This window comes from Arachis ipaensis, chromosome B9 (assembly GCF_059453495.1).
Source record: "Arachis ipaensis isolate K30076 ecotype BB chromosome B9, ASM5945349v1, whole genome shotgun sequence".
NCBI lineage: Eukaryota > Viridiplantae > Streptophyta > Magnoliopsida > Fabales > Fabaceae > Arachis > Arachis ipaensis.
Window position 1 is genome coordinate 133,687,673 of NC_142444.1, and position 26,794 is coordinate 133,714,466.

The 26,794-nt window shown below is 31.2% G+C and overlaps 2 protein-coding genes and 1 long non-coding RNA gene across 4 annotated transcripts; 1 reads left to right on the forward strand and 2 right to left on the reverse strand.

Moving 5' to 3' along the window:
* Window positions 1-1,226: 1,226 nt before the first annotated feature.
* Window positions 1,227-2,441, forward strand: LOC148546401 (uncharacterized). Of its 2 annotated transcripts, XR_015899831.1 has the most exons (4): window positions 1,227-1,338; window positions 1,485-1,543; window positions 1,626-1,813; window positions 2,077-2,441. It is a non-coding gene; the product is annotated as an uncharacterized LOC148546401 (long non-coding RNA). The 2 variants fall into 2 exon arrangements; XR_015899830.1 differs by having other exon boundaries at window positions 1,323-1,543.
* LOC107615922 (uncharacterized) lies at window positions 1,556-6,336 on the reverse strand. Its single transcript, XM_088499676.1, has 5 exons — window positions 6,191-6,336; window positions 3,449-4,294; window positions 2,514-2,699; window positions 2,039-2,164; window positions 1,556-1,733 (listed from the first exon to the last, which is right to left on the reverse strand). Exons 1-5 carry the CDS (start codon window positions 6,248-6,250, stop codon window positions 1,626-1,628), a joined length of 1,326 nt encoding a protein of 441 aa, XP_088355802.1. The 5' UTR covers window positions 6,251-6,336; the 3' UTR covers window positions 1,556-1,625.
* A 14,537-nt stretch (window positions 6,337-20,873) lies between these two features.
* Window positions 20,874-25,810, reverse strand: LOC107619310 (TLD-domain containing nucleolar protein). Its single transcript, XM_088500096.1, has 8 exons — window positions 25,529-25,810; window positions 23,954-24,387; window positions 23,761-23,833; window positions 23,540-23,620; window positions 23,380-23,443; window positions 22,599-22,686; window positions 21,593-21,677; window positions 20,874-21,172 (listed from the first exon to the last, which is right to left on the reverse strand). The coding sequence occupies exons 1-8, from the start codon at window positions 25,610-25,612 to the stop codon at window positions 21,137-21,139; spliced, it is 945 nt and encodes a 314-aa protein (XP_088356222.1). The 5' UTR covers window positions 25,613-25,810; the 3' UTR covers window positions 20,874-21,136.
* Between the last annotated feature and the right edge of the window lie 984 nt (window positions 25,811-26,794).

Sequence of the window (26,794 nt, forward strand, 5' to 3'; positions counted from 1 at the left end):
ATGAATCGGATCGAATTTAGATTTTACTTCTCAAAACTGATCCAATTCAAACTGCACAATGTGTTATAATATTATTATGTTATTATTATATTTATAATTTTATTTATAATATGTTTAATTTGTTATATATTTTTATATTATTCATGTATTATTATTATTATTTAATAAATATTTTATATAAAAAATAAAATTTATTTATTTTAATTAATCTATAATTTTATTTCTATTGTTATGTTATTGTTAGTTTTTCAAAATATTATTAAAACTTGTTATGTTGTTGTTGGTTATTTAAAATTTGTTTTATATATTTAATTTTAAAAATTTGGATCGGATTCTTTAAAAAAAAAATATCTAATCCAAACTACATTGTAAGTAAAATTAGTATTTAAATTGAATGATTTTTGACTCAAAATCGTTCTAAATCAGACCGGAAACACTCATAGACACACTCACACAAACTACATCATTGAGGCATATAAAGCCCAAAGCCATTATTTCGTATTTTAGTGACATTGTTGTTTTCTTTTGTTTTTTTGTCCTAGTGACATTCTTTTTCTTTGTATTTCTGGTCATGTTTTTCAACACACCTTTGGGTCCATACTCAAGTTATAAAATACAGGCCCATGATTCGGTTTCGAGTTCTTTGTAAGAAAACACGCCATTGAAAAATATATACATGTCCAAGAAAAAAACCTGGAAAATATATAGAGGAATATTCGTTGAGACCAAGAAAGAATGAAAGAGGAATATTGGTTGCAAGCAAGGCATTAGTTGAGTGATGAAGCGTTTTTATTTTTTTATAAAAAAATAAAGAAATGATGAAGTTACTATGGATGGATTCTTTTAAAATAACAAAAATCAACTATGACTAATATTATTTTAAGTCTTATTGTTTAACTTAATTGAACTTGGTTTATAAAAAAACTTGGATGTGTAACACTACTTCATAAAAAAATTATGTACGTGACATATCTTTTTTATTATCCGTTACTTCGAATAAAAGATTTTAAGATTTTGAAATCTATAATTAAGCAGGAGGAGTATTCTAATAGATTGCATGTTAATTTTGATTTTAACTTATTCATGTATTCGAGTATGCAAAATGATGTAATTTTTGTTAGGAGCCAAATCGTATTAAAAAAAAAAAAAGGCTTAGGGCCTTTGATTAACCAAAACAAGTCAAAGTGTAGTCCCTTAGTATGATGAGAAGAAACTACATGAATGAGCTCCTCTATAGCATGTGGAGGCAACTCAAATATATCAATTTTGTGATTAATACAACTTGTGATTCTTAGTAGTAGGTACAAGTAATGAGAGGAAGATATTGTCTGCAAAAATGTATACACTTGCTTACTTTTCTATATATATCATATCATATCATATTATATATATAATGTGCTATTGTTCTTCTTCTTCCTTTTATTTGTATAGTATCATCAGGACCCCTATTTATTCAGTTTCCTCAATCCATGAAACCCATGTAGGAGAATTATGGAGTGGGATCAGGGCCCTTTTTGAAAAAGCTCTACAGAAGCTAAAAATTGTAGGTGTACTAGTCAAACTATTCTCTCTTTTTTTTTTTTTTTTCATTTTTTTCATTTTTTTTTTTTTGGTTTTTGTTTTAGTCAAATCCAGGACTGGATGGAATAGTTGCATTTGAAGGAGTTCACTCCACTGATATGAGCAAAGATATCTGAGGAATCAACCATATCATCTTCTTCTTTCACAACTACCTGATAAGTTCAAAAGATAAAATTAAAGGCGTGTTTGTTAGATTGTGGAATCATGCCAACAAACCAATAATTCAGAAAAGGTGCTAAGTGATAGAGAATTTTTCTTTTGACTGACTGATTTTGAAGTAAAAGTTATTTTTGTCTGTAATTGATTATGGGAGTGAACAACTAAAACATTATCTCTCAAAAAGTCAAAATCAATTTTTTACATTGCCAGGAATCGATTCTAATTCAAAGTTAAACAAAAAAGTGTGCTGATATTGGCCTTAATAATTGAATGTGCTCCAGCATCTAGGGAATCTTACTTCTTCTTCATCTTCTTCCTCATGATTGCTACTTGCAGGTCTCTGAGTATCTCCAAAGTCATCATTCTTTGCAAACCTTCCTCGAACTCGCGGCCGGCTATCTGCCAGAGTTTTGCGGCAGGCATACTGTACATTTAATTTGCATGCATTGTTAATTGAAACTTCACAAAATATGTAGCAAAATAGAGCAAACTACTATTTCTAATCATAAAATTTTAAAATGCTGACAAATTTAACCATGAATAAATGAAAATCAATTTTGTACCCACAAAAGATAGTCTTTTATATGACAAAAGTACTGATTTGTCAATATTTCGAACTTCTATGGATAGAAATGACAATTTTTCGTCTTTCATAAGTATAAAGTTAGTTTTGTTTATTCATAGATAAATCTGTCAATATTCTGAACTTTCATAGATAGAAATGGAAGTTTACTCCAGCAAAATTTGATTGATGTTCTTAGACTTAAGAGTACCTTGATTTTCTTGCTGAAGTTTCTTTCATTTCTTTTCTTCATGTATCTATGAATCTTTTCTTTTCTTTGCTCGACAGAGAGTTTCCCAACCTTGAAGCTAGAGTCCTCCAAGTTTGAGATTTCTGGCGTTAAGTTGGCAGAACTCCCACCTCCAGCCACTAGTTGCTGACTCTCAGTACTAAGTGCCTGCCGAAGAAATTAAAAATGAAAAAAATCATGTTATTTTTCTTTCTTAAACATAAAGGGAAAAACATGCCAATAAACTATTATGGTCTTTTCTAATGATTATGCTGTTTTTAATTTTTATTATCAATTTCTGTTGAAAGAAGTGATTCCTTTCCTGTTATTTGTCCAAATTTGTGCTACTTTTTAGAGGTGACATTCTAAAAGGACTTATATGCTAGCAAGCCACTGTTATAATGGATCTGCGGCATCTATCTTATGTGGGGTATCAGCTTCTTAGAAATTTGTATAGACTATGCTCTTTTTGCAAAATTTCCACTAGTAATAAAGCCTCTCCTTAATTGTTATTCCCTCACTTCCCTTTTTTTAAGTATTACCATCACTTTTTGATACATCTTTTGGTTCAAGGTACTTTTAAGTCTTGAGGATGTATCAAAAGGTAACAACGACAAAGTAAGTACTTGTTAAGAACTATAGTTACATGGAACGCAATACGTTCTGGTACGGAATAGGTACACATTACGTGGTACTCCATATGTAAATATTTTATGTGAAAAATATACATATAACGTTCTGGTATGCAGATGAATTGGTACACAGTATGCTACTTAATTGGTCAGGCTAATTCCAAACTTAAAGTTAAAGCAGCAAGAAATCTAGACAATTTTCTTTGAATCTTAGACTCATTTTGCATCATGTCCTAATAATATAGAATATGAGAATGATTCATGTAGTTTGAGAATAAGCCATACCTGAAGCTCTTGAGGGTTAAACACTCTGTGAATTGAATCTGTACAATAAATTCCACCATTTTCGCCTTGGTATTCAAGGTCTGGTCTCTGAAGCTCAGAGCCAAGAAGCATGCTTCCGGTGAACAAAGCGGCACGGTCGGCCGACAAGGCGGTGGCCAGGGGACCAGCAGGAGGCATGTAAGGTGGTGGAATGGCAGCAGGGTTGAGATAAGAGCAAGAAGGAGAAGAAGGGTTGAGAGTGACATAAGAAGGAACAGCAGAAGAAATGCAATCCTCTTCAAAGACAGAAGGCAATTGAGGAGCCCCCATGAGAGGAGGAGGAGGAGGTGCAACAGCACTAGTGTCAGTGGGATACTGTGAGAAGCCCTCCACAACTGAACATGCTGCTAGCTGCTGAACCTGATGATGATGGTGATGCATAGAAGAGAAATCAAACTGTTCTTGATGATGGTTTGTTGTGACTGAGAACATCGGTGGAACATTGAAAGCTGCAGGTGAAGATGAGAAATCTATGGAGGCAGAGATGTCATTGTCAAGCTCTTCTTGAGAGTCAAAGATGATTGACAGGTTACTACTGTTGGTTGTGTTGTTGTTGGTGGTGGTGGTGCTACTTGGGGTGGTGACACTGTTATTGCTATTATTGCTATTTGTATTATTGTTATTGTTATTATTATTGAACTTGGTTTCTACTTCTAATGCTAGAGACATGTTTGTTGCATATGAGGAGTTCTCTTCATAGCAACAATTTGAGCTTGAAGTAACCTCAGAGTTTTGAAGTGCTTCTGGGAACAAATCAGAGTCACATAGCTCAAAAAGTCTAGCACTGATTGGGCTTGAAATTTCATCCTGCAGCCAGTGAAACAAGAGCATTGTTAATAACATGGCTACTGATAAATAGTTAAATACCAACTAAGACCACTCTCAGAATAATGGTATTAGACTTCATATATATAAAAAAAAGAAAAAAGTAGAATAGGAGAATGATTCTACATTAATTTTATTATTATTATTATTTATTTATTTTTTTAGTTCCTTTCCATTATGAGAATGAACCCAATTCTTCTTGCTGATATTGATAGAAATGAGACTGTTCTAATAACATAGCAATCTCTTAGATTGAACTTTCAAAAGATAATATTCTCTAATCAGTCTAAGCTTTATTTTATTGCATGTCTTCATCGTCAAATAGTGAGCATTTCTGAAAAGTGAGTAACATTGCACACCAATAAATATCAGATATGTTCATCATTACAAAAGTCCTTTTCTACAAGAAGGACTATTTCTGCATACAAATCTTGTTAGTTGCATGGTCCAGTGATAGGTTGAATTTATATTTGGTCATGAAAGGACAATAAATTGTCCAAAAGAGTTGGCTATTTTTGGGCTATTTTTCACTGAAAAGGATGTGCATCTATGCCTTCATGTGAACAATGTGACATGCAAGAAGCTAAGGTACCAAATGTTTGTACCATATACAGTTGTTAGAGAAAGAAGGAACCTCATGATATGTGCATGTTGATTATGCTTCAATGACAAATGAAAGGCACTCAAAGGAACACAAAAAGCTACACATTTGAACTATTTTTTGAGTGATGTTATTTGAACATTATAAAATAAGTGGTTATTTCGCATAAATAAATCCAAAAGTGAATAAAAAGAATATATTTAAGTGAAGATCATACTATTATTTAAAGGTTCATACTCACGTACAGATTAAGAATGTACATAATATACAGAGTAAACACCAAAAAAAAAAAAAAAAAAAAAAAAGGAAAGAGAAAGAACCCACAAAATATGATATCTACTCTCTTTCATCTCTGTACATTCTCAATATGCATTAGAGTAAGCACTTTATTTAAAAGCCAATAAAATGAGTATTGATACGAAATACGAAAAATTAGATATTTTAAAAAACATTTACCAAGCACATATATTCCACAATAATAGAAAGCTATGTTCAATTGGCTATCACAATGCAGAATGAGATTATGATGCAGTTAACAATTTGCCCTTCTCTTAGAAAATGACATTTTGCTTGTCCTGGATTGGATTGGATTGGATAGGATAAAATCTTGGAAGAAAAAAAAAAGGGGCAGAGCCAATGCAAGTTCTTATAGAAGAATCAATATTCTTTCTTATTGCCACAGTCAAAGAAGCATTATTATATGCTTACCAACTTTATAAATTATTGTCAGAAAAAAGAAAGGTAGAACTCGTTCTTCCATGCAAATTGACATTGAAGCATGGAATTGGAAAGAGAAAAAAGAAAAAGAATTTGAGAAATGGCTTCTAGATTTCTCGAATGGCTAATTAAGAAGAGTGGTACTAAAAGTTTCTTTGTTAGCTCTGCGAATATCGCCATTAGGGAGGGGAATAATATTCACACATTAATATTTGCATACAAAAACAAAGAACTAACCATTCATCCATGCATGAAAAAGAGAGAACAAGTACATGATCACATTAGACATCTCATGATGAGAAACACAAGATCAATTATGAGTAATTCCATATGAAAAAAAAATAATAATAACACAAATCCACGCCGTAGAAAGAAAATAAATAAAACTTTTGATGACCCACATGAACAAACATTTTGGTTTAGGATCACATCATGACACAATACAACAGAACCCAAAACCAAAGATAGCTACAAGAACACATGCATAATTTAATTTATTATGAGAACATATATCAAACACCATGCATGCATGGATCAAAAGAATGGGTTGATGGAATTACAATGGGGAGTTGTTGCTCCACCTTTGGTGGCAGTGGCTGATCAAACACATCCTGCAACATGGTGTATTAAAATATTCTATCCCGCTCTCACAAGAACCGACGCAAATCAAATCAAAGGGATACAGAAAAGAGAAAGGGTGTATGAATTATTTATAATGGTAGTGAGATAGAAGAAGTGGAAAATGTAACAATAACTGGGTGATCGACACATGTGTTGTTGAGTAATGAAAACAAGGTAATTAAAGAACAAGAACAACACTCCAATATGGAGAAGAGAACCATCGAAGTTGTTGTTATCGTTGTTGTAATGTAATGTAATGTAATAATTAGAGAGTAATTAATTAATTAATTAATTAATTAATCAAAAAAGAGAAAAGGGTAAAAAGAAAAAGAAAAAATTAGTTATGAAATTTGTTGTGTGTTGGGAATATTTAAAGGGTTTCTAAAAGAAGGGTTGGTCCCAGTTGGAGAGGTCAGCCTGGCACTCTCGGGCGTCAACGCGAACCTCACGCTAAGCCAAGAACATGACCCACACCCTCTCTAGCTTCTTGCCACGTGGCACTTTCCCTCAGTGGATTTTCGGTTGACCTATGACCAAGCCTTTTACATGGATATATCTATACATATATGCTTGGTTATTAGTTATACTTGTTAATTACTACTTACTTGGTTATTATTATTGAATTGATTTTCATATTTTTCTTCTTTTCCCTTTTGGTTTGGTCACATGTACTAAAAATTAGTAGTTTTGTTCCAACACATGTTTATATCTTAAGAAGGAGACGAGTCACGTGTGGTTTTCACTATTAGATCCACAGTTTAAGAAGTCTCCTAACAGATTTATTTGCTAGTTCTGACTTCGTATATTTTTAACCATTTTTCTTTTATATTTTTTGCTTTAAGAAAGAAAAAGAAAAATACCCTTCATTAAATCCAAGACAAAATTAGTAAATATAATTTAGTCTCTCAACGATTAATGTGATATTATTTTGGTTATTAAAAATGTTGTGATATCAATTGTAGAGTTTAATTTTACTATATTGACATATTGACAGTATAACAAAATTTTTATACAGTTAATTAATTAATTTTATGTATTTATATAATTTTTAAATAATAAAATTTAAAAAATATCATAATATATAATTAATTATTTATTTAAATTTTTTTATACTGAGAGTACATACAAGTTAAATTTTTGATTTAGTTCTTAATAAATATTTTACATTTTGAAAGATGTAATTTTTTAGTTCATGGAAGATATATAAAACGAATCTCATTTAGTACCTCCTCTATTTGGTCTCTATATAGGTTATCACCTAAATATTCACCATCTTATGAAAACTCAAGTATTAAAGTTGTATACGTACAAAAAAAAAAAGTGCACCATGACTTAAGTAAATTTTGTTAAAAAATTATTTGATTGCATAGTATTTTTACTACAAGAAAATAGAACATTTATAACAAAAATTTTGTATCAAATTTAAAATTATTACAAAAAATTATTTTTTTGTAATAATAATTGCTGATTGTTATAAATTATTGTAGTTTTTGTAACGCGTTGGTGTATTGTTACAAAATATTGTAATATTTTGTAACAAAAAGTAAAGTAGTTGCAAAAATTTGTAGCATTTTGTAACAAAATAGTTTTTTGTTTCAAAAACTCCAAATGCTTTGTAACAAAATATCTTTTTGTCTGAAACACTCAAATTATTTTGTAACAAAAAATTAATTTATCACAAAATTTAACATTGTTTGTAACAAATTTTTTTTGTGTCACAAAATATGTAATTTATAATTTTTTTCAAAATGTTAAAAATTAAAAAAATTGTCTATATAATTTTTTAAAATAATTTTATTTTGTTTCAGAAATTAAAAAAATTGTTCATATAATTCTTTTAAAATATATTTTATATATTATTTTTTACATATTCATTAATTTTTAAATGATGTAAATATTAATTTATATGCCTTTAGAAAATTAGTATATAATTTTTAATAATCAGAATTTTAAAGTAACTTAAAATTAATTTGTGAAATTTAAATTTTTTTATTAATTTATAAATATAAATAACAATAATTAAAAATATTCCAAAAAAAATTTAAAAAACTAAAGGAGATCTGTAAAAACCTAAGGGATGATAGTGAATGTAAAACTGTAAAAAAACTCTAAGTTTCCCCCAACTCACTCTAAGCCTCACTCAGTCACTCTCAACCCTCATCGCGCCGTCTACAAACCCTATCTGCGAGGGAAGATGGAGCTGCTGCCGGAGGAAGAGTCACCGGCGTAGCCCCTGGGAAACGTCTCCAGCGGCGTCGTGGTCCTCCTCAGTGTCTGTTCCGTCACAAGCGCCTCCAGTCGCTCCTCAAATCTGCTTCTTCTGCGCCACTGCTCACGTCTATCTGTGTCGTCCTTGCCGTCTTGGCTCCGTTGCGTTCCGCCTTCTCTGCCTTCTCTGCCTCCAAGTTAGAGATGAAGTCAAGCAAAAAATATGCGACCTTGTTTTGGTAATACATATTTATATTTTCTGCTATTATGTATATTATAGGGTTTATTTCTGCTAACTAACTTTGACAAATCATATGTAGGAAAAGTTTGATATAGCAGATACGGAAGTAATGCGCAAAATGATTTTAGCTAAGGCTAACATATGTTATCGAAGTTGGCGCTCAAGATTGCGTGAGCACTATGAGTTGTATCAAACTGATGAGGAGCGCTTGGGAGAATTTGGTGTCCTACTTTGGAAGTCCTTCTTTTCAGGTTTGAATTTTTCATTGTGACAACCATTGAGGTGTTCTTAAGTTGTTTTGCTATTTTAGGTCAATGCAAATAATTATACCTTACCTCCTTTTGTCTTTTGTGAGTTTGGTCTTCTATAGGAAAAAAGTTTAAGAAACAAAGACAATAAAAAGCATCATGTTGTACTACATATTATTGGCCGAAGGATATTTCAAGTTGTTAGACGTGATCGGGTAAATAGTTTTAAAGTTTTAATTTGGTCTTATATTTTTTGCTATGTCACGTTTGCATTTAACTACATGTTATATTTTAAACTTTCAAAAAATTTGCAGCGCCATCCTAGAACCGGTGTCGAGCCTGACATTCAAGAATTGTAGCAAATTACTCATCAAAAGACTAATGGAGAATGTGTCAATGAAAAAGCTAAACAAATTGATGTAACATTACTAACATTTTCCTTTTTCTGTTGCATGGAAGTTAAATTTTATCTTCATTTTCAAATCACAAATTGGAATGTGTAGGATGATATTAGCTGTATGGTCGATGAATCCTATGATTTGGAAAATCCTCTCACTCCAAATAAAGCTTTTCTACTTGTGAGAGGTGAGAAAAGTGGTGCAAGTTATGGCATAAAGGCTCCAAAGTCTAAGTTAAGGATTCAAGAACAACTTCAAGAGGCAATGCAAGACCGTGAGGAGCTAACAAAGGAAATAGATGTGCTCAAAGAAAAACTTGAAGAGCAACGAACACGGCAAGAGAAAGAATTAGCTCAAATGAAAGCTCAATTGGAAGCTCAACAAGCTGTTGTGAACTCTCTCTCATAGTGCGCTTTGATAATGAAACAAATTAGATCCTAAAGGTACTCCTAAAATTGCTTATGATTTTAATACATTTTCGTAGATGATTCCCATTTTATATTAGTATACTTTAACTTGTATATGGATCTATTTATCACATTTTACTTGTGTCATGGTTGAAAAAGTAACAAATGTCCTATTATTTGGTTTGATAAATTTGGTTGGGTATTGGCTGAGACATAAGTTGTGAATTGGTTGTGTTTGTTGGAACCGTAGACGGTGAAAATATCCAAGTTTTAAGGGAGATTCTGCCGAAATTTTTCTAAACATTTTGGATAAAACTTAGTGGAAAAATTATAATTAGTGTTATATCTTGTTTCTAACCTTTTTGTTTCGGTTTTTCTTATTTATAGGAGTGCTGAAATGGTGACCATATGCTACCTTGAGGGCTCAAGAATGTTTTGATGCATAGAGACACATTTCTATGTTAGAACTTTTATGTTTTGGTTGAACTTTTATGTTTTGGTTGAACTAATCAATGTACTCACTAATGTTATTTTGTTTCAAAACAATTTTAACTAAAAGGATCTTGTTTGACTTATGTATGTTTTTGCATATTATATACATGTAAACTTGCTTATTAAAATCGTTAATATATTAGTTAATTTAAAAAATAATTTAGTAAATTCTGCATGTAATTTGTAATAAAAAAGTTGTTACAAAATAATTAATTTGCTTTTGTAAATAAAGAAAAAATGTTACAAAATCATGTTACATTTTGTAACAAAATTTTTTTATAGGAAAAAATAGACTGTCACGAAAAATACATTCAAGATCAAATTTTGTTACCACTTTTGTAACGGCTTCTGATTTTTTGTATCAGAAAAAATTGTTACAAAATATCGTATTGAATTGTAACAGTTCCATTTTTTTTTACAAAAACTTTTTGTAACAGGACTTACTGCAATGGCCCCTTTTTCTGTTACAAAAAATTTTTGTTTCAAAATTTCGACGTTTTGTAACAAATTTTTTTGTTACAAATACGCCTTTTTCTTATAGTATTTTTAATATAATATTCATTTAATCATTATGAATATTATATTTTTAAATGCGTTTAGAAAAAGATGAATATAATTAACATTATCTGTATTTTTTTTATCCTTTTAATAATAGAAATAAAACTGTATACATAAGATGTATACGAAAAATTATGTAGATGACATTTTTCTTAATTGTTTATATGTACGATTGAAGGTGCATATTTTAATATTGATGTTTACTAAAAATAGAAAGTACATATTTTTAATTGCTTACATCTATAACATTTCTTTTTTCAATATGCTTACATGTATGTGAAATGATGGGATGATTATGGTTATTATCATTATTTGAATGATCTTGTTAGCACAAAAATTTTGACAAAAATTATGACATACGTAGCATATAAATACACAAATAATTAGACCCACGAAATGGATGAAACTCAACATAGAAATATGGGACTTACATGTACGTAAAATGATGGGAATAATTATAGTTATTATCATTATTTGAATGATGGAGATGATTATGGTTATTATCATTATTTAAATGATCTTGTTAGCATAAAAATTTTGGCAAAAATCATGACATCCGTAGCATATAAATAGATAAATGATTAGACCCACAAGATGAATGAAACTCAATATAGAAATCTGGGACTTACATGTACGTGAAATGATGGGGATGATTATGGTTATTATCATTATCTGAATGATCTTGTTAGCACAAAAATTTTGGCAAAAATCATGATATGCGTAGCATATAAATAGACAAATAATTAGACCCACGAGATGGATGAAACTCAACATAGAAATCTGGGACTTACATGTACGTAAAATGATGGGAATGATTATGGTTATTATCATTATTTGAATGATCTTGTTAGCACAAAAATTTTGGCAAAAATCATGACATCCGTAGCATATAAATAGATAAATGATTAGACCACGAGATGGATGAAACTCAATATAAAAATATGGGACTTACATGTACGTGAAATGATGGGGATGATTATGGTTATTATCATTATTTGAATGATCTTGTTAGCACAAAAATTTTGGCAAAAATCATGACATGCGTAGCATATAAATAGACAAATAAGTAGACCCACGAGATGGATGAAACTCAACATAGAAATCTGGGACTTACATGTATGTAAAATGATGGGAATGATTATGGTTATTATCATTATTTGAATGATGGGGATGATTATGGTTATTATCATTATTTGAATGATCTTATTAGCACAAAAATTTTGGCAAAAATCATGACACCCGTAGCATATAAATAGATAAATGATTAGACCCACAAAATGGATGAAACTCAATATAGAAATTTGAGACTTACATGTACATGAAATGATGGGGATGATTATGGTTATTATCATTATTTGAATGATCTTGTTAGCACAAAAATTTTGACAAAAATCATGACATGCCTAGCATATAAATACACAAATAATTAGACCAACGAGATAGATGAAACTCAACATAGAAATCTGGGACTTACATGTACGTAAAATGATAGGAATGATTATGGTTATTATTATTATTTGAATGATGGGGATGATTATGGTTATTATTATTATTTGAATGATCTTGTTAGCACAAAAATTTTGGCAAAAATCATGACATCTGTAGCATATAAATAGATAAATAATTAGACCCACGAGATGGATGAAACTCAACATAGAAATCTGGACTTACATGTATGTGAAATGATGGGGATGATTATGGCTATTATCATTATTTGAATGATCATGTTAGCACAAAAATTTTGGCAAAAATCATGACATCCGTAGTATATAAATAGACAAATAATTAGACCCACGAGATGGATGAAACTCAACATAAAAATCTGGGACTTACATGTACGTAAAATAATGGAGATGATTATGGTTATTATCATTATTTGAATGATCTTGTTAGCACAAAAATTTTGACAAAAATCATGACATCCGTAACATATAAATTATTTGATGAGAGATATCTATACGTGCTATAATTTGCAATTATAATAATTAGATGCTTTACAACCTAGTGGTAATTAATGGTGCTTCCAATTCGGAGGAAAAGAGTTTGAACCCCATCTTAGCCATTTTGGAGCTATTTTAAATTCCAAAATCAGGATCGTACGGTATACATGTGTTGGAGTACCGATTTGGTTCGTACTATACTTCAACTTAAGCACTCTAAGACTCCAAGCACCAGTATCAGGTCCAGTTCACCGGTTTTTCAGTTGAACCGGCCGATCCGGTATGGTTTTAACAACCATGCTGATAAGGATTTCAGAAGGAATCACCTTTACTACCCACTCTACTTTGGGGCCTGATGGACTCGGCCGTTACGGTTTTAACAACCATGCTGATAAGAATTTCAGAAGGAATCACCTTTACTACCCACTCTACTTTGGAGCCTGATGGACTTACAGAATGCGGGTGCGTCATAGGTTCGTCCTCTGAGCAGTTCGGTCAGACCAAACTTCAATAAGATTCACCAATTTTCACCGGTTCACTCCAGATTTGACCGGTTCGTACTGATACTTCACCTTAAGCAGTCCAAGCATTGGCATCGTATCCGGTTCACCAGTTTTTCAGTTGATCGGCCAGTTTTAACAACCATGCCGATAAGGGTTTCAGAAGGAATCACATTTACTACCCCCTCTACTTGGACTTTATATGGGTGATCACCTAACTATTTGCCATCTTATGACAACCCAAGTTTTAAAGAAGTTGTATACGTACGAAGAAAAAGTATACGATGACTTAGATGAACTTTGTTAAAAAAAAATTACTTGACTGTATAGCATTTTTGAATATAATATCGATTTAGTCATTGCGAATAGCATTGTATTTTTAAATGCGCTTAAAAAAGACGGATATAATTAACATCATCTTCGCCTATTTTTTTTATCATTTTAACAATAGAAATAAAAGTGTATACATAAGATGTATATGAAAAATTATGTAGATAACATTTATTTTTTCAATTTCTTACATGTATGATTGAAAGTGCATATTGTGATATTGATTGTTTACTAAAAATAGAAAGTGTATATTTTCAATTACTTACATCTATAACATTTCTTTTTTCGATATGCTTACATGTACAGGAGATGATGGTGATGATTATCGTTATTAATATTTGAATGATCTTGTTAGCACAAAAAATTTGGTAAGAATCATGACGTTGACTGTAGCATATAAATTGATAAATGATTAGGTCAACAGGATGGATGAAACTCAACAAAGAAGTTTGGGTCGAAACAATAAAAAAATACGTGAAATATAAAAGCTTTTTAATGGAAGAAAATATGGGGTAATTACTTGATAACCAAGATGTAGTAAAATGTGGGTGGTTGAACCTAAAAGATAAAGTAAATCAGATTGTGGGAGAGAAAATTACTCAACATGGCTTAGATTATCCTTTATAAAAAGGAGAGTCAAGGAATTTAAAAAGGAATTCGATTTTCAACATCTCAAGCTATACTAAACCCCTCTAAAAATTTTAAAGTTATACCGACGTTAGGAAAAGTCATGGAATAAAAGTGCTTGTAAGTATTTGAAGTTAATTTATTTTATTTAATCCTTTTGTTTATTACTTTAATTTATTTGTTTACTTAAATTTTAAGGTTTGTTTATTATTTTTATTATCTTAAATAATTTCTTTTAATTTATTAATTTTATTTATTATAATCATTCTTTTTCAAGTTACATTCAATTGCATGGCTTCATTATAAATTTGTTCGAATATCATATGCGAATCTCGTTTCTGCAAGCCGGTTTCGATCGACACTAAATTAATAAGTCCCAGGTCGAGCTTACTTCTTTATAAGAGTCGTATCTACTCTCTGAATTGAGATTTTTTTTATACAAGCTTGATCGGCATCTGCGGTTGAGGGTCGAACAAAAATCAAGCAAAGCCGATAGGACCTTGAGCGAATTTAGTATCAATTGTTGTATGCGATTACATAGTGGAAAGCTAGTGAAAATGTCTGATAGAGGTTCCACTTCGACTGACACGTCGAATAACGACTCTGGACAACCTGGGAAGCATGTTATGAGAAAGATAGAGGCCGAATCAACATTTTCAATAGTCAGTATGGACAGAAGGTAGGAGTGACAAACGAGCCTAAACCTGCCGGGCTGGCCCGTGTAACTCGCCAAAGAAGGTGAGCCGGGTTGGAAAATTGAGACCACCACACATCAAAATCCCGCTTAATCCGCACCGCTTAAACTGTGGGTTTTGGCGGGGCGCTGAGGGCTTTCCTAAGGGGATCAGTGTTCTTTTTTGCCAGGGGTATTTTTTGCAATTTTTTTTCTAAAATCCAACTTCTCCCAATATTAGTTCTAATATAGTGTTTTGGATTATGTTTATTTTGCTTTGAAGATAATATTTATTTTGCTTTGGACAATATTTATTTTGCTTTGAACAATGTTATTTTTATTATTTTGTTTCAAAAAACTTGGTTTATAATTATGTTTATTACATATTTATAATTATAAATACTTTAATTTTGTGAATATAAAAATTATAATTTTTTTATGTTTTTAGAAATTATAAATTTATTAAAATGATTGTGAAATTATATATATTATTTAATACTTAATAGAAAAAAAGAGGAGATTTGGTAGACTTCGCTCGCCAGTCTGCCGTTAGGCGGGGCGGGATGAGGTTTCAAGACCGCCTCATTAGGTGGGGCGGAGAGAGCCAGCCAGCCAAAAGGAGTACTTTTGGCGGGGCGGACTTCCCCGCTTGCCACCTCTAGGTAGTTAAATGGTACACATGAGTTGGAGCACCAATTTGGTTCGTACTGATACTTCACCTTAACCAGTCTAAGGCTCTAAGCACCAGTATCAGGTTCGGTTTATCGGTTTTCCAGTTGAACGGCTGATCCAGTCCGGTTTTAATAACCATGCTGATAAGGATTTCAGAAGGAATCACATTTACTACCCACTCTACTTTGGAGCCTGATGGACTTGCAAAATGCTGGTACGTAATAGGTTCGTCCTCCGTGCGGTACGGTTAGACCAAACTTCAACAAGATTCACCATTTTTTACCGGTTCACTTCGGATTTGACTGGTTCGTACTGATACTTCACTTTAAGCAGCCCAAGCACCGGTATCAGGTCCAGTTCACCAGTTTTTCAGTTGAACCGGCCGGTCCGATCCGGTTTTAACAACCGTGCCGATAAGGGTTTCAGAGGAATCAAATTTACTACCCCCTCCACTTGGCCTTTACATGGGTGACCACCTAACTATTCGCCATCTTATGAGAACCCAAACTTTAAAGAAGTTGTATACGATACGAAGAAAAAGTGCACGATAACTTAGATGGACTTTGTTAAAAAAAAATTACTTGGCTGTATAGCATTTTTAAATATAATATCAATTTAGTCATTGCGAATAACATTATATTTTTAAATGTGCTTAAAAAAGACGGATATAATTAACATCATCTTCACCTTTTTTTATCATTTTAATAATAGAAATAAAAGTGTATATATAAGATGTATCAGAAAAATTATGTAGATAACATTTATTTTTTCAATTGCTTACATGTATGATCGAAAGTGCGAATTTTGATATTGATTGTTTACTAAAAATAGAAAGTGCATATTTCCAATTGCTTACATCCATAACATTTCTTTTTTCAATATGCTTACATATACGTGAGAGGATGGTGATGATTATCGTTGTTATCATTATTTGAATGATCTTGTTAGCACAAAAAATTTGGCAAGAATCATGACGTGGACCGTAGCATATAAATTGACAAATGATTAGGTCGACGGGATGGATGAAACTCAAGAAAGAAATCTGGGTCCAAACAATGAAGAAATACTTGAAAAATAAAAGCTTTTTAATGGAAGAGACATGGAGTGATTACTTGATGATCAATGTGTAGTAAAACATAGGTGGTTGAACTTAAAAGACAAAGTAAACCAGATCATGGGAGAAAAATTTACTTAGCATGGCTTAGATTTATCCTTTATAAAAAGGAGAGTCAAAAAATTTAAAAGAGACTTCGATTTTCAATATCTCATACTATATTAAACCCCTCTAAAAATTTCAAAGTCACACTGACATTAGAAAAAGTTATGGAGTTATCAAAAGTGCTTGTAAGTGTTTAAAGTCAATTTATTTTATTTAATCCTTTTGTTTATTACTTTAATTTATTTGTTTACTTAAATTCTAAGCTTTGTTTATTATTTTTGTTATCTTAAATAATTTCTTTTAATTTATTAAGTTCAATTATTATAATCATTCTTTTTCAAGTTATATTTAATTGCATTGCTTCATTATAAATTTTTTCAGAAATCATACGCAAATCTCGATTTTACAAGTCAGTTTCGATCGACACTAAATTAATAAGTACCAGGTTGAGCTTACTTTTTTATAGCAGTTGTATCTACTCTCCAAATTGAGATTTTCTGATACAAGCTTGATCGACATCTGCGGTCGATGATCGAACAAAAATCAAGCGAAATAAATTAGCACAGCCAGTAAGACCTTGAGCGAATTTAGTATCAATTGTTGTATGCGGTTACATAGTGGAAAGCTAGTGAAAATGTCTGATAGAGCTTCCACTTTGACTGACACGTCGAACAACGACTTTAGACGACCTAGGAAACTTGTTATGAGAGGGATAGAGGCCGAATTAACATTTTCAATAGTCAATATGGGTAGAAGTAGGGGTGGCAAACGGTCCTAAATCCGTCGGGCTGGCCCGTGTAACCCGCCAAAAAAGTTTGGACGGGTTGTAAAATTAAGACCGCCACACATCAAAATCCCGCCTAACCCGCACCGTTTAAACTGTGGGATTTGGCGGGGCGGTGAGGGCTTTTCCGGCGGGCTCAGTATTTTTTCGACCAGGAAAATTTTTTGCCCAAAATCCAACTTCTCCCAATATTAGTTCTAATCCAGTGTTTTGGATTATGTTTATTTTACTTTAGAGACAATATTTATTTTGCTTTGGACAATGTTGATTTTGTTATTTTGTCTAAAAAAATTTGGTTTAAAATTATGTTTATTACATATTTATAATTTTAAATACTTTAATTTTTAAATTTATAAATTATAATTTTATATTTTTAGAAATTATAAATTTATTAAAATAGTTGTGCAATTATATATATTATTTAATACGTAATAGAAAAAATAGAGGAATCTGCCAGCCCGCCGTTTGGCAGGGTGGAGTGAGGTTTCAGGACCACCTCATTAGGCGGGACAGGCTTCCCTACTTGCCACCTCTAGGTAGAAGGATTAATCCGATAAGGATTTTAGAAAGAATCTCATTTACTACCCCCTCACTTGACCTTTATATGGGTGACCACTTAACTATTTGTCATCTTATGAAAATTCAAATTTTAAAGAAGTTGTATACGTACGAAGAAAAAGTGCACGATGATTTAGATAAACTTTGTTAAAAAAATCACTTAGCTGCATAGCATTTTTGAATATAATATCTATTTAGTCATTGTGAATAACATTATATTTTTAAATGTGCTTAGAAAAAGACGGATATAATTAACATCATCTTTGCCTATTGTTTTTTTTTTTATCATTTTAATAATAGAAATAAAAGTGTATACATAAAATGTATACGAAAAATTATGTAGATAACATTTATTTTTTTAATTGCTTATATGTATCATTGAGAGTGCGTTTTTTGATATTGATTGTTTACTAAAAATAGAAATGCATATTTTCAATTACTTACATCTATAACATTTCTTTTTTCAATATGCTTACATGTACGTGAGAGGATAGTGATGATTATCGTTATTATCATTATTTGAATGATCTTGTTATTATAAAAAATTTGACAAGAATCATGATGTTGACTGTAGCATATAAATTGACAAATGATTAGGTTGATAGGATGGAAGAAACTCAACAAAGAAGTCTGGGTTAAAACAATAAAGAAATATGTGAAAAATAAAAGCTTTTTAATGGAAGAGAACATGGGATGATTACTTGATGACCAAGGTGTAGTAACACGTAGGTGGTTGAACTTAAAAGACAAGGTAAACTAGATCGTGGGAGAGAAAATTACTTAACATGGCTTAGATTTATCTTTATAAAAAGGAGAGTCAAGGAATTTAAAAGGGATTTCGATTTTCAGCATCTCAAACTATATTAAACCCCTCTAAAAATTTCAAAGTCATACTGACGTTAGAAAAAGTCATAGATTAAAAGTACTTGTGAGCGTTTTAAGTCAAGTTATTTTATTTGATGCTTTTATTTATTACTTTAATTTATTTGTTTACTTAAATTCTAAGTTTTGTTTATTATTTTTGTTATCTTAAGTAATCTTTTTTAATTTATTAAGTTCATTTAGTTCAATTGCATTGCTTTATTATACATTTGTTCGGATATTATATGTAAATATTGTTTTTGCAAGTCGGTTTCGATCGACACTAAATTAATAAGTCCAAATCGAACTTATTTCTTTAGAGGAGTTGTATCTATTTTTCGAATTGAGATTTTTTTATACAAGCTTGATCGACATCTGCGATCAAGGGTCGAACAAAAATCAAGCAAGCAGTTCCTATTAATATTTTTTGTATCTGTATTTTTATTATTGTTATTGTAAAATAATAATTAATGTGACCATTAGTAAAGATTGTAAACTCACGGCCAATAGTCTTAAGTTCAAATTTTAGTAATAAAAACATCTTTTTTTTCTTTTTTTAAGACAGATTAAAGAGACCAATCTAGATATTCCAATCTTCAATCTTCACATATAAGTGCAAATGAAATGTACTAATGTAGTAAAACTGCAGATTACCCCTACATGATATTTGACGCATAAAGATAAAAGTCAAAGTATCGAACAAGAAAGTTCATATTCAAATGAGGTACGCATGAAAGTAACTATTAAGAGGTGAAATTAGGCATAACTTGTCCCTCCTATTTTTTAACATTTAAAGTATATTTTTTTCTTTGAATTATTTCCATATCGTGAGACCAAATATCTTGTTTTGTAAAAAAAATATATATATTTGAAACAAAATTTAATTTTGATGCACCAATAATGACAAACATTCTATCACGTTTATTTTTTAAATGATCATTTATACAGTTAATAAAAATACTAGTTATTTTTACTAACATAATAATATATAATTAAATGTAGATACAAAATTATTTTACAGTGCATCAAAATTAAATTATTTGAAAAATAAGAAATACTACTTGCTTGTGTATGACATATGAATTATATATACTCAGTCACTAGTACAAGGACAAAATTTAGAGTAAGATAGAGTTTGTTCCATCTTTTCTCAACGCTACCTTAAAATAAAATAAAGGATGAGAACATCAATTGAATTGAATTCTAAAGAAAATAAATGGGAAAAAGAACCCAACTTTGTTAATGAATCTTATCTAGATTTTTGGGCCTTATCTCCAGTGATAAACATCGAAGATAGCTTTTCCTAAAATAGAAGAGCTTACACTAGTTAATGATATATTACAAGAATTTTGACTTTTGACTATTTAGTGCCGATACCATGTGCTGCATTTGCATCTAACGGAATAGATCCTCTTAATTTAATTAAAAAAAACTAACAAATTAATTAATTTTCAACTAACTTTCTTGAAATTCTCCTTTTATTTTAAATTTTAAACCCAAAATTTATACTTTAGGAAACAAATCTTAAACAACAAAAAAATAAAGACAAATAAATTTACAGTAAAAAATAACTAATATTAACTTATTAAAAATAAATTCCTCACAATTATTCTTTAAAAATGCCAATTAATTAAGTGAGGAAGAGTAAGTAGTAACCTTTATTATTTCTCTCCCATTTACTCGAAACTACTAACAACAACCCCAAAAAAAAAAAAAAAAAAAAAAAAAAAAAAGAAGAAAACAAAGCCCGCCATGAGTGCAACAATAAATTATATGAATTACCTTTTTCATTTGTCTTTTAATAATCTGAATTTTATTAACTACTTTACATCCACAAAATTGAATTGCCTTGTCATTTTTCTAGATAAACTTACCATCGATACACCTAGTTTGCTTCTTAGTAGTTGTGTGTGTAGATTCATCCATTACATTCTACTCTACAACCTTCATTCTTTGACCTGTCCAGTTTCCACAAACCCAAATATTTTCTTTTGCAAAATGGAATTTTCAAGCATACATTGACACAATCTACTAGTAACAACTTAAGGACATACCTAACATCATATCAAGTTGGTCAATCACTAGGGGGGCAAGAAATCACCTTTAACAAACTCAGGACACTAAGATCTAACTACTGAACTATATCGCAAACTATAAAAAAGATAAGGGTTTGGAAGAAAAGGAGGGAGGGAAAGGGGGAATATTTTTGGACATCCATATAGAACCGTCTTACGGTCGAGGTGAATCATGTGTAAAACCCCATAGCTGCACATATTAGAAAGATAGTTAATAAAAATCATAAATGGTCAATTATCATATAGCTTTATGCAAAGAAAACGTATAACAAACCATTTGGTAGTTATGAAAAACAGAATGTTGTTTTAAATTGAAACTTGACAAGATCTTGTATTCTTTTAACAATTGACTTTACAAAATCTTGAAGACCAGGAAACACAAATAAAAGCTGGAAATGAGAACACAAACTAAGTTGCGAAAAATCCATCTAAGTGGGGAAAAAATTAAAACCAAATATGCATTCAAACTAAGTTTAAATTATGGTGATGTTTCATGATTTACCCATCTAGGTGGAGAAAACAATAAATAATAATGCCTACTTCTAAGTCAAACTTGAGTATTAGGATTTTGTTGTAAGCTACATATCAAGCTCAGTGGAAAGGATATTACCTCAACATCTTTTAAATCAAACTCTGGACTATGAGCAAGACATTTGTTCCCGAATGTATCACAAGTTCCACTAGTTCCAGTTAACCTTTTAAACCAGAAGGATGCAATCAAGAGATTTCACTAGGAGTACTTAAACAGTTCAAATATAACAAAATGCAATAAAAGAAGGCGAATTCTACCATACCCTTTCTAAAATAAAAGGTAAATTACCCCTTGTGATATATACAATGATTATTGATAATTATCTTTCTACCAGAGTTTCAAGATTCACGTATCTTCTCTTTCCTTTTCAATTGACGCTATGTTTCTCTCGATAATTGATAACAATGTCATTTTCATCATTTCACCAAATACACTTCTTCTCCAATTTTAAAATTCTAATTCCTTTTAAATCAAATCACCATTTCCAATCAATTAAATTAGGATTTTGAACTTGTTCTTACGTTTTTAATCTCCAATTTCAACGAGCACAACTATCAATTTTTCAGCTCTCTTCCTTTTAAGGTTTTTTTTCGTATTAGAAGATATAACGTTCGGAGAAAAGCAAGAGGGTATGGGTTTGTATGACAGATATGAATTTGCACCATAAATAAAATTCTTGTAGATAATTAATGGCATGAATAATAAAATAATTAATTAATATTTGAGGCGAATGTGAATATTAAAATACTTATTTCATTTTGTCTTATTGTTATCTGAATAATAATTTAATATTTTTTGTGATAATATAATAGTTTAATATACTCCCACCAATGCATTAGTTTTTTTTTTTTTTAAATTAGGGAAGAGATGTATTTGGTGGAGATAATGAAAATGACACTGTTATTAAATTTTAAGAGAAACATAAAGAAAAAAAGAAGATAACGTGAATCTTAGAGTTCTGATGAAAGAATAATTTATCAATAATTACTGTATATGTCGCAAGGGGTAATTTACCCTTTATTTTAGAGAGGGTATGGTAGAGTTCACCATAAAAGAAACTAGGCAGCATGGTTGTAATACTTACAAATCTTCATGTAAGCATAAGGCATAATTACCCCCACCACCAAGTGCAAGCAAATCATTCAAACACATGTAGTAGTACCGATTGGCACCTGTACAAAAAGATATTTAATCAGAACCTTCCAGCTTCAGAGAAACTCAAAAGGAAGAAAGAAAAAGTTAGGTTAGCAACTCATGCTTAAATTAAAAAAATCTTGTGCCCTGAATAAAGAGAGAAACAGAGTATATTAGTAATAATTCCCAACAACAGCAATTTCACCTAACAATTAACAAAACTCATCAATTGCAAAGTCTCAAACAATAGAACATCCAACATTTTACTGGTTGCCAGTGAGTAGTGGCCATGACCAATCGATATTATTTCCTAGCCTATGATTTGCCTTTACAATATGATAAGATTATTGCCTTGTGAGTTAGAGGTCAACGCATCATGGTCAAGGTCCCAGTACCTGACCAAAATTTTTATAAATTATGGTTGGGACAATATGTTCAGACACCTCCCAATTTCAATGAACCCTCCCATTAGAAAGAAGGAACCACTGTGTAAATCATTTCGAGGGTTTATACTTTACAGTGATTGGAATCCTAGAATCAACATTTCCACATGGGGGGCTAAGGTTGCATACATCTATCCACCCAATAACTTGCATTTCACTAGACTGTCTTTTAAGTTTTCTTTCCAGAAACAAGCCTTATTATTATTGAAAACGAATTGACCACTGTAATGCATAGAATACCAATGAGGAGATCAAATTTGTAAGCATTTACAAAATGAGAACCCTTACCAGTTGGCCGAAACAACCTTGGCTCACCATATATAGTAGTAAAGACAAAAGTTTGATTTGTTCCCTGTCATGAGAGTAGGGAAATTAAACCATACCTCAAGTTGTAGAACTTGATTCGTAAAGAAGCATTATCTGCATTTAAAAAGAATAACTAACATACTTGATATTTTCGCTTTGCTGTAGGTTTCAATGGACAGTCTAGCAGCCCACCAAAGACAGCACCTTGCCGATCTCCAACAATCTAACAACTCAGGAAAAACAATAATCAATAAATTCATTTGTCAATTTGGGAAAAAAAGAACTTATAAATTGATCCACAACCATCAAATCATATCTATACTACTATTGGAATGTAGATTTATCTCTAAATGGACTGCATACCAGCAAACCAGGACCAGAGAGTTCAGCACTCTTGCGAATAAGTGTGCGAAGTGATGTTCCATGTTTCAAAGTACTGCCCTTAATTCAAAGAACAAATACTGAATCAGTATTTCAATCAATCACTGGCACAATACTACTCAATGCACAAGCCAAAAAAAGAAGGGGGGGGGGGGGGAGTACAGAGCAAACATACCTGTAAACTAAGACCCAGTGACATCCTTTTACAATGTTAGGTATGCATGATTCAAAAAATTCATACAAATCATAAGAAATAAAAGTCGAGTCCTCGGTAAGTTTGAGTGGATGCTCTTTTGATGCGATTGGTGTTTGCTGCTCCTTTGCTTCTGCAAAATCTTCAGAACTGCTACTGCTCCTTCTAGAGGTAGGATCTTCATCAGTTTCATCTTTCACTAGATCTGGGGTATTAAGTGCATTACAATCAGCATATTCATCCATTGGAATATCCTGATATCTAAAATTTTCTTGATCATATCTAGCAGAAATTGATTGAACGTGGTTAAGATCATCTTGGTGGTTGCTTGTCGTGGATCCACCAAAGCGAAATGAAGGGATAACATGAGAAAAATATGATGACCAAGATTTATCCTCTTTATCATATGTGCTAGCCTATACAAATAAAAATCCACTTGTGAGAAGGCAAACAAAAAAGGGAGGGGAAAAAACAGAGTTAAGGTGATCTTTTTCCACTTGTAAGATGCAGAATTAATTAGCACAAGGTTCATATCATGCAAGGACCACATACAGAATTCTTTTAAACTTAGATTTTTATCATTTAGATATAAAATGAGATGCAATTCCCTTTTAAGTCCTGTAAAAAAAATAGAAAAAGGTCTAATATGCATAAAGTCGTTTTGATAAGCTGAGTATAGTTGTTCCACAGTTCATATTTCCTAGGGTAGTAACGCACTAATACATTCATCAATTGATAAGCTGAGAATAGTTGTTCCACAGTTCACATGGTAGTAACGCACTAATACATCACAAATGATAAAGCATTCAAAATAAAATTAATCATAACAACAACAACAACAACAAAAAAGAAGCAGCTATAGTAGGTAAACTCAACCGAAGACTGTAAGGGTTAAAATACATAACAAACTTGTACTTCTACTATCATTGTATAACTACTCCTAAATGGATCCCATACTTGATACCAGTACCAAATATGTTCCTGAAAAACCAATACTTGCTGGGTACATAATGGTAACATACTCAACAAATTTGTTTTCCAAATTTTGCTATTTAATATTTTTGGTACATCTTAATTCTAATAGTAATAATCCCATGTCTCTTAACCACAAGTTAGTACTTAGAAGACATCAAGGCTTCAAGGGGGTGATAAAGGCTAACTATTTTATTTACCATTATTATTCTTATCATTCTTTGCTAATGAACATAGCAAACATCATAGAAATCCAGTTCTTAATGTGAATGCAAAAAGAACCATGGAGAAAGTATCAGAGCTATTCTTCTTTTACCTAGTTTTCTTTGGTACATTTAACAAACAGTACAAACGCATAACCAAAAACAACTCAATCCAACCACCAGATTCAGAATCTTTTTGCAGAGAGCAGATCTGACTTTAAGGCGAAACCTCGTCAAAGCTCAAACGAACGGATACAGTAACAGATTAACAATGCCGATAAAATACAAAAATAAAAATAAAAAATAATAACTTGTTTCTAAATAATAATAATAATAATAATAATAATATAAAATGGAAGATTTTGAAGGGAAAAGGAGAAACCTGAGGCGAGGAAGATGAAGGGGTGGAAGAAGTAGAAAAGAGGTTGTAAATCTTGTCTGAGACTTTTTCTTTGAGAGAATGCATGGTGATGGTGATGGTGATGACGAAGATGAAGATGGTGAATAAGATCACACACGATTCAATAAATTAATTAAATAAATAAATAAAATAAAATGTTTGTGAATAAGGGTTTGAACTTTGAACTTTGAGGGAGGAAAGGGGAAGTGAGAGACAGGCGTCCCACCGACGTGAATAAGGGATTACTAATTCAGAATGGCCGCTGAATGTAAATGTAAATGCTAGTTAGGGTTTATTTGGGTGCGATTTTCACAAAATATTTTTTTAATGTATTATTTTAAAAGATTTTTTATAAAAAAATAAAAATAATTTTATATTTAGATATTTTATGTAAAAAAATTTTTATTTATTAATTATGTTTAGATAAAATAAGATAAAAAATATTTTTTATTTATTTATCATGTAAAAATATCTTTTTTTTAAAACAGATCTTTTAAAAAAATATAAATTATAATTTCTCAACTAAGTCAAGATGCATATTCCTTTCTTTGAATGGTTCCATGTTTATAGCATAAAAAACAATATAGACTACCCTTTTAAAGCAGATAGTAGTACATCTCATTCTGTAAACATTATTTACACCTGAAAAATTCAAGAGGGGGAATTAATTAAGTCAGAATTTTTTCCAACAGGAAAGTTCATCCTTACAAATAACTTGGATACTAAACAAACTCTCGTCATGGCCTCACCCTTCAAAACCAAAAATTTAGATGAACCCATTAGGCCTAAAGATATCAAGAATATCATGGAACAGGCCAACTATACTAACAAATATCTCCAAATCTTAGGCCAAAAGCTCAGTTTCTCAAGTAACAGTACCCATGATTCTCCAAAAGCTTTAGAAAAACCCTTGTTTAAACCTTTTAAGATCAACCCAAAGATTAGACAAAATCTCAAATCTTCTATTTTCAAACAAGATTCAGGTACTTCTGAACTTGTACACAAAATAGATCATCTTCTCAGCCAAATGACCATCTCTGACACTCCGCAAATCACTGAATCATCCACAAGAGTTACTAGACAATCTGCTAAAATGTCCATTAATGTTCTCTATGAAGAGTCACAAGACTCAGACAATGGATCAGATTCACCTAGAATCAACCCTATCATGACCACCTCCATTACAAAATGGAAAGGTCTTACTAAACCTCATCAACACTATCATCTCCAAAATACTGCTCCTGACCT

Coding starts and splice junctions, on each gene's coding strand:
- LOC107615922 (XM_088499676.1), bottom strand. CDS start 6,250: ATGTTGCAGGATGTGTTTGATCAGCCACTGCCACCAAAGGTGGAGCAA. Junction 4,295..6,190: donor TGGAGCAACAACTCCCCATT/GTAATTCCATCA, acceptor CACTGGCTGCAG/GATGAAATTTCAAGCCCAAT. Junction 2,700..3,448: donor TTAACCCTCAAGAGCTTCAG/GTATGGCTTATT, acceptor TTTCTTCGGCAG/GCACTTAGTACTGAGAGTCA.
- LOC107619310 (XM_088500096.1), bottom strand. CDS start 25,612: ATGCATTCTCTCAAAGAAAAAGTCTCAGACAAGATTTACAACCTCTTT. Junction 22,687..23,379: donor AAGGTTGTTTCGGCCAACTG/GTAAGGGTTCTC, acceptor CTTTTTGTACAG/GTGCCAATCGGTACTACTAC. Junction 21,678..22,598: donor TTATGCTTACATGAAGATTT/GTAAGTATTACA, acceptor CTGGTTTAAAAG/GTTAACTGGAACTAGTGGAA.